The sequence below is a fragment of the Habropoda laboriosa genome, unplaced genomic scaffold (assembly GCF_001263275.1).
Source record: "Habropoda laboriosa isolate 0110345459 unplaced genomic scaffold, ASM126327v1 scaffold14, whole genome shotgun sequence".
Lineage (NCBI taxonomy): Eukaryota > Metazoa > Arthropoda > Insecta > Hymenoptera > Apidae > Habropoda > Habropoda laboriosa.
Window position 1 is genome coordinate 1,600,359 of NW_017100137.1, and position 8,552 is coordinate 1,608,910.

General features: G+C 33.8%; 2 protein-coding genes across 2 annotated transcripts in view; one reads left to right on the forward strand and one right to left on the reverse strand.

Annotated features, from left to right (window-relative positions):
- LOC108579137 overlaps positions 1-953 on the forward strand; it is a 1,319-nt gene extending 366 nt beyond the window's left edge. The window contains exon 2 of the mRNA XM_017942591.1: positions 454-953. Within this exon, the coding sequence (XP_017798080.1) occupies positions 454-945 (492 nt within the window). The 3' untranslated portion in view covers positions 946-953. The remainder of the gene's footprint in view (positions 1-453) is intronic.
- The window catches only part of LOC108579109 (gonadotropin-releasing hormone receptor), a 15,671-nt gene that overhangs the window by 3,087 nt on the left and 4,032 nt on the right, over positions 1-8,552 (reverse strand). The gene's annotated exons all lie outside the window — the stretch shown is intronic.

Here is an 8,552-nt window from a genome sequence, read left to right on the forward strand (position 1 = left end):
TTCTCTAAATTAAATATTATATATTTTAATGCGTCAAATGAAACGATCACATTAATTTTTCTTCAATTATGAAAAAGTCAGAGATCCTTCCCAAGTAGAATAGAAAAAGAAAAGAAATAGGTGAAGAAATTGGTAGCAGAGAAATATGAACGTGTACCTAAATTAATGTTCATTTCTCGAAAAGAGGCGGAGCAAAAAACCACGTGACCGGCCAACATATTTGGCTCAGACTATAGCAGCCTCCTCTAGCAATAAAAAAGTTAGAGATCCTTCTCAAGTAGAATTGAAAAAAAAAAAAATAGGTGAAGAAATTGGTGGCAGAGAAATATGAACGTGTACCTAAATTAATGTTCATTTCTCGAAAAGAGGCGGAGCAAAAAACCACGTGACCGGCCAACATATTTGGCTCAGACTGTAGCAGCCTCCTCTAGCATTAATTCCTCGTAAATATAGATACAAACAGCTTTAAAACGCGGCGTGGCGTACGGTTTCCTGAAGAAAACTGGCGACCACTACATTCTGCCTATGAGTGACGACCTGAAATGCCAAGAGATCGCCGAGCAGGAGGTGAATCTGTTGGACGTTTGTCGGAAGAATAAGATTCAGCGAAAGCTGGGCTGCAAGTGCAAGAAGAAGCGACGAAAGCGTAGGAAACGGAAGAGGAGGTTCTGCAGGTGCAAGAAAAAGACGATGCGGAGGAGGAGACGAAAGCGAAGCAGAGGTTGCGGAAGAAGGCGGAGGAGGAGGAGGAGGAAGAGGAAGTGCAAATGTGGCGGTTTGGGAAGCAGGCGGGACAGAAATCGGGGGAAAAGGTGTGGGCCTGATAGATTGCAGCCACGTGAAAGATATTCCAAAGAGAGATATTTGGGACCAGCATACGAGGCCTACGATTCCGCAGCTAGCCAGAGGAGCTCTGTATCCACAATTTCTTCGATGACGGACTAGAAACGTGCGTTGGTATTACCGGTATCGAACGTTTCAATATCATAAGAAGGAGAATCAAATCGGCTTGTATATATATCTTAATAAATTAACGTTTTCTTTGCAGCAACGTAGGAAGGCATTAAGAAACCTATGAAAGGCGAACTTGACATGGCCTCAAGTATCATCACAGAAGACTAAAAATCTCCGGAAGACTGTTCATTTTTATAAACATTTATATGGTCCTATATTTATATAACTCCCGTGTATTCAATATTTCGTTTTATTTTTACTTTAGACTATTCCTTTTTGTGCAACATACAAATTTCGTACAAGTTCAATCCTCTGTTAACGCGTCGTAGTCCGAGTCCTCAAGTATCTTTCGTCCCCACACATTGGAAAAAACAGTATCCAGCGTCTCGACTTTTTGTAGCTTCAATATACGCTTAAAAACATATTAAACGATACATAATGTGGTAAAATAAATTTGTTATTAAAAAACAGAGGAAAACTTAATCAGTACAGAAATAAACTGATGCGGCACAAAATATTACAATGTTTATTTCGCGTCGCTCTCTCCCGATAAACTAATGTCCGGAGAGTTCCACTGAAGTCGTGTGATAATTGTAGCGTGTGCTTTGAAAGCTAAACAAGTTCTTTTTGGAGTGTCTATGTTCGCTCTTTTATCAACTAGATGTGTTTTTTTTCATTGCTGGTTCCAATGTGTAGGAGGTGGTGGAAGTGTGTGGTGATTGGTTTTTCGGGATGCTTGAGGAGTGTCTGTCTGATGGTGTGGAAATTGTTGTTACACAGATTTGTTATATTGCTGTGTACATAGGATTACTGATGTCGAGGGTCTGTTTTATGGTCTTGACGCATGTGGTGTCCGTGTATCGAGTCTTCGAAATTTTTGCTGTAATAAAGCAATTGACGGGCCATACCGGCTAAAACTTCCCTTTTCAAATACTGTTTCTATGGAAAAGGCCGATGTACGGAGAAGGAAACAGATAACTTTGCGTTCAAATATAAAAAATTTCGCGATTCTTTAATTTTCTCACCGAGTATATTTCTCCTTTCCTTTTCTTTCTAACCTAAAAATATGTCACGATTCTTTGATTCGCGTATTCGACGAAGTGACTAAAGGAATAGTTAAAAGAAGAACTTTATCGAATTATCGTAAGTTATCGAAGTTCGTAAGTAGTAACGAGATTCACCGAACTCTACGTTAAATTCAATATTTCCAAATTGATCAGGTTTCTTTCGAAATTGTACCGATCAAAGCGATTCCTCCTCTGTTTAATTTTCGCAACCGTTGATTTCTTAGCAGATAGCGTAACGCTATTACGTTTCGGTTTGACTTTATCCCGAATTTACATATAAATTCATCTCTTGCCCGTCGCGGCAGCCGAAATTGTTTCGCGCAACAACGACACATTCGGTTTCGTTTTTATCGCGAAAAATCACGCGAACGATATACATATTCTGCGGTTGCTTCCCTTTTCCAATTTCGATATGATGTTTCACAGTATTTTACAATTCGTCTGTCCGTTGTTCGTCACGAGGTGTCCTTCGTTTTAAGATTAATTAAATGTACCAGAATGGCCGGTGTCGATGTCGAATCGCGTAAATTGCGAAAAGAGGAGAAAAAGGAAACAAGAGGGACATAATCACCAACGGACCACGGCGGGAAAAGGGCATTCTAATTGACGTCGTTTGACTAAGTCTCGTTCGTAATCCTCTTACATTAACCGTGGATCGCGGATAATTGTATTAATTACAACCGTTAATTACGGTAACGAAAAACTATCGTGATACTAATGGATACGAATTCTCGTAGAAAGGGAGATATACCGGCGGCAGAATCTTTTATTTCCCAGGCCCGTTTCTTCCGAGCTTTGTATTTCCCGCTGCTTTGCACCACGAACGGATAAAATTATTTTCATGGGAAATTCTACTTTTATTTATACATTTTGATCGTTCATTAAAATTTCCATCGTTCTTTCTTTATTCTTATGGACAGTTAAGAATAATTTGAGTTCAAGAGGAATTCTGATATTAATTTGTTGAATGTGTGTGAATATCTATTTTTGAGGTTAAGCAGGAGATTTAAACGCGTGGAATAATCGTAGAAGTGAGTCAAATTTTTTATTGATAGTTACTTTTGGAGAAAGTTGTATCGAATACTGTGTAAAATGAAGTTATCCCAAATTACCTGGACATTTATTTAAAAAAAGAGATTTCAATACGAGTATAAATTAAATAACTTGCAACGTTCTACATAGCCCACCTTGTATATTAAAAAGAAAACTACGACCGAAGCAGTAGCTGTGAAAATACGGCTGTTATTTCAGCGGGTATGAAAAAACCTCTCGAGGAAATAAAATTAATTATGTCTGCAGATACAGGCAGATACAGCCACGGAAAATTAACTTGCTATGAAATACAATTCTGCATAAGGTTACCGAGCCACTTGAAATTTATATCAAGCACGTTAATTAAGCGTTAAGTTCGATAAATGCGGGATTCCGTCTTGGAAAAACGAGGACTGGTTTCCGCGATTATTTCTACACTTTTTTCCTTCTTCCCTCTGCGCAGCCGTTCGCAATATCATTAAAAAAGTTAGATAAGTTACTATCGATCTCAATGTAATTATTCGCTATTTACGAGACCAGCCTGTTATGTGAAAATTATATTTGGTTCTCGTGCAACGCCGGTTGGCTCCCTGCAGACAAATGTCCTTGACATTTATTTAAAAAAAAGAAAAAAAAAATAGAAAAAAAAACAAGAAACGGGAAAAAAGAAAGAGGGAAGCGGGAGAAGAAAAACCGAGCGACGCTTTTAATTTCTTCCTTCGAGTATTCATCGAACTTCTACCGAATGTCAGCTGCTGTAAATTAGTTTTTAATTGCGAACCAGCCACTTCGAAAAGTTCACCGGTTCTCGTATGTGAGTTCCACTTACGCCTGTAGAATTACAAATTCAGAAATGATTAGACGAGGCCTGATCACGTATACCTACAAGGTATTCGGAGAGTTTCGGGCAAAATTGAAATATGAATAGCGTTCAAGAAGTGAAGTATCAATGTCAACATTTATATTGTTGTGACTTTTGAAAATTTAACAATGATTTCTCGCATTGCCCATCTATGAGGTGTTTTTGAATATGTAAAAATTTAAATGTAGGGGTAGTACTTCGAGATTGAATTTCTTGATTCCGTGTACAAGGTGTTCCGAGAGTACAAAAGGTGTAATATTATAAAGGTGTAACGTTTATACTCTTTTGATTTTTGAAAATTTAATAATGATTTTTCACGTTGCTCATCTGGTAGAGAATTCTTGAATATACACAATCTATTTAGCGTTGTATAATTTCAACGGAGAATGTAGTAAATGAATAATATATACACTATTTGATTTAGGAACATAACGTTTACTATTAGTACGTAGAAAAATGATCTACTTTCGTTTGTTGACAATTAAACTAAGGAAAAAGAATAAGTGGAGAATCAGCAAAGTGTCTACACACAAGGCTGCGAAAGCAAAAACAAGTTAATTTCTTGTCTATAAATAAGTGGAAAGGACGTTTCTCAAAATATTTTTTCCACAATGGAAAGTATTTGTTTATACTTAGATTTATTTCTTTAATTATTAATAAACGAATGTAAACAATTTCTCTTTGTACCAATAGTAAATATGACGTTTCTAAATAAAATAGCATAAATTTTATTCATTTACTACTTTCTCTGTTAAAATTATGTCACACAAAATAAATGCTAATATTTTTTTACTGAGTGCACTATATAAGTTTAAATGTAGGAACAGTTTTTCAAGATTGAATTTCTTCATTCAAGGAAGAAAATCATTTCTCTTCAACTTTTAAAGTAGATATTTTATGGATTTTTGTGACTTACACGACAAAAGACAATTATCACATATGAGATATTCATGGTAACGATTATACTTCATAATTTATAAGATTTGATATTTCTTCAAATTGAAATATGAAAGAACACACCTGTTCGAACGATGTGCATAATTAATTTACAATTTATTATTAGCACCAATTTTATGAAGAGTTTCGTAAATGCATCAATTGCTGCATCCATCTATTTGGTACTAATGGAATAATATACTAGGTGCGCCAATAGAATGAGACGATTTTCAGAGTTGTAGTGGAATACTCAGGTGAAATAAAAAGAAATTCTTGTATAATGCACTTTATTAATTATTCATTTATCGTTCGAAAATAACATTTTTCAAGTGAACTTCTTGACAGTGAATAAATTTTTGCAATCGGGTCGGAAAATTCTTCATTACTCGTCGCAATTGACCGGTATTGATTGCTTGAATTTCACGATTTATGTTTTGTTATAACTCTACAATGAAGCGTGGTTTGTTCATAAAACATCGATATGAAAAATGTTATATTCAAGAAATTATCGATAATTGATATATTGCATCGTACAATTACTGTTTGAACAAAAGTACTTCGTTTAAATTTAACCTGAGTATCTTACAATAGGTCTGTGAAAATCGTCACATTCTATTGTCGCACCCATTACGTTGTACGCATCGAATCGATTCAAACACTCGACTACGAATCGAACTTAATCCTCTTACTAGTATCAAACAACACTATGTCTGCTTTACTAAATTAAACAGTGAACCTGAGTAACAATAATGAGCACCAAAAGCTATTAAATTATAGCCGTTCAATTATACAGAAACAATTACAGTAAATTCTCTACAAGAGTCAGTAAGTTTGGATTCTACAAGTGACAGTATAGATGGTACTACGCCTAGGTCTGCGTCATTGCTGCGCCCATGTTATCTCGCTCGCAGTCGGAGATTTCACGGCTCGACAAATCATAATAGAAAAATATAATTTCTTTAATTTTACTTTTTTTCATTTGGAATTTTTTTTAACATGTTGCTGAGATTTTTCTGATGAAAATAATATCAAACACGATATAATTTGAACAACATTTACTTATTAACACGTTCACTGTCGCGCCAGATTTACAGGTTGCTGTCAGGCGGCCACAAGAAAATACATTTTAAGCATAGGATTATAGTATTATGCTTTATAATTTTTTTTTTTCAATTGAAAATAATGTCTAGCTAGCTATGACGTTCAAAATTTTTAGTTGACAACATTTATTTTATTTTAATTATTCTAAACATTTGAGGCACTCCAGTCACTGATGACCACCATGGCCATATCGAGGAAACAATCTAATGTTAATACTTATTGAGTGATTAATTTAATTTCATAATATATCGCTTTAGCGAGCCACCGTTTGGTTGCCAATTGCTTATCACGTAGAGTCGGCCTACCTCCACGTAAAAACAAAAAATGTAGGGTCGATTCCACAAGTGTCAGTAAAATGTAGTAACAGCTCCATTTATTTCAGTTATATTCAGAATGGAAGAAACTGCGAATTTATATTATTTTCAATATTATTATTGAACTAAACTTTCGCAGAACGCAAGTGAAAAATTGAAAGAATCAAAAGAAAAAACGCGAATTCGTATCTTTTTCGATTCTAGAATATAAGAAAATTTGAATAAAATACGCGACGAGAATTGGGGAGAAGCATAAGTTAAACGCGTAAAAATATTCAATAATAAACGAACTAGGGATGAAGCTATTATTTCAATACGCGATGCACTGACTCTAGTATTTACTAAAATTCAAAAATTCTCGTATAAATTCCGAAAATAGATTATTAATTACGGTAAACTACTGAGACGGTTTAATTAAGGGTGGGCATGGTGCTGCTTTAGTTTGAAATGATTTATAAACACATAATTAACAGAGGAAAAACCGTGAAACGGCAAAACGTCAACATTCTAATTGTTATAACATGTAAACAAAACTTTAAATTTAGTGTAAACAGAAAAAATATATAATACAATTTATTTCACGGTATTGCAACAAATAAACGTTGAATAAATATTTAATTCGTATAAAAACAATTATTTAACGTAATAATTTTACCTTCACTATGGCTATTTTTAATCTACGACCACAGGTCAACCTGATTTCTAATCCTTACGAACTTTAAATTCAGTCTAAACTGAGAAAATATATAATACAATTTATTTCACGGTATTGCAACAAACAAACGTTGAATAGATTCTTAATTCGTATAGAAACATTTATTTAAAATAATAATTTCACCTTCACTATGGCTATTTTAAATTTACGACCAAGGGTCAACCTGATTTTTAATCCTCCGAACTTGATTTCACAACGAGAAAGTAATAAGATCGTTGAAACGTACTTATTTGTCAAAGAAACTTGCAAAAATGTATAAATAATAATATGTAATGTTTTAACAAATTTTTGGAAGTATAAATTAATAATAAAATTGTGAAAATTAATAAATTATACGTTATTATAACATTAATAGAATTATGACTAAACCGAAGTTCGAAGTCGAGTATTTAAAGTCTGATATTACGTGCCTAGCGAGTGCCGGTAATTGTTAAAATTTGTTTAATAATTAGTAATAGAAATTCTAATTGATTCTAATGTATACAAGTGTTACAAGAAGGCTGAGTGTGTACAGGGTGGACATAGACTAGCTAGTAGCCCCCGACCACTCTATTCACATCTCAGAACCTTCAGGTCAAAATACGCCGCGAAGTGTCTAGGGCCCAGTATAAAGGGTAAATGATTTCGCGGGACATCGGCGGGTCCTTATATACCTGCGGTACCCTCTCCCCAAAGTCATTAGCAAAATCGTCGGTTAGGTCAGGCGGGAAATTTTCGCGGGAGATTTTCGCGGGAGATTTCCGATATCGTAACACGGTATAATTTATCAATTTTCACAATTTTATTAAAAATTTATACTTCCGACAATTTGTTATAACATTGCATATAACAATTTATACGTTTTTACAATATTCTTCAATGGAAACATAGGTTTTAGCGTTCTCGTTACTTACTCGTGGTTAAATTAATTTCGTAGGGATTAAAAATCAGGTTGACCTGTGGTCGTAGATTAAAAATAACCATAGTACAGCTAAATTTATCGTGTTAAATAATTCTTCTTACACGAATGAAAAATGTATTCAACGTTTGCTTGTTACAATACCATGAAATAAATTATATTACACATTTTCTCTATTCACACTGAATTTAAAGATTATAACGATTAAAAATCAAGTTGACCTGTGGTCATTTATCAAGAATAATCATAATAAAGCTGAAATTATTGTGTTAAATAATTTTTTTAATACGAATTAGGAATTTATTCAACGTTTGCTTGTTACAATACCATGAAATAAATTATATTATACGTTTTCTATATTTACACTAAATTTATCGTTCTATTCTAACAAGCAAACGTTGAATAAATTCCTAATTCGTATTAAAAAAATTATTTAACACAATAATTTCAGCTTTATTATGATTATTCTTGATAAATGACCACAGGTCAACTTGATTTTTAATCGTTATAATCTTTAAATTCAGTGTGAATAGAGAAAATGTGTAATATAATTCATTTCACGACACTAAAACAAACAAACGTTGAATACATACAAATGTAACGATAGAAATTATTGCAATAATGCGTAATGCAATTGAAAAATTGAAAGAATCAAAAGAAAAAACGCGAATTC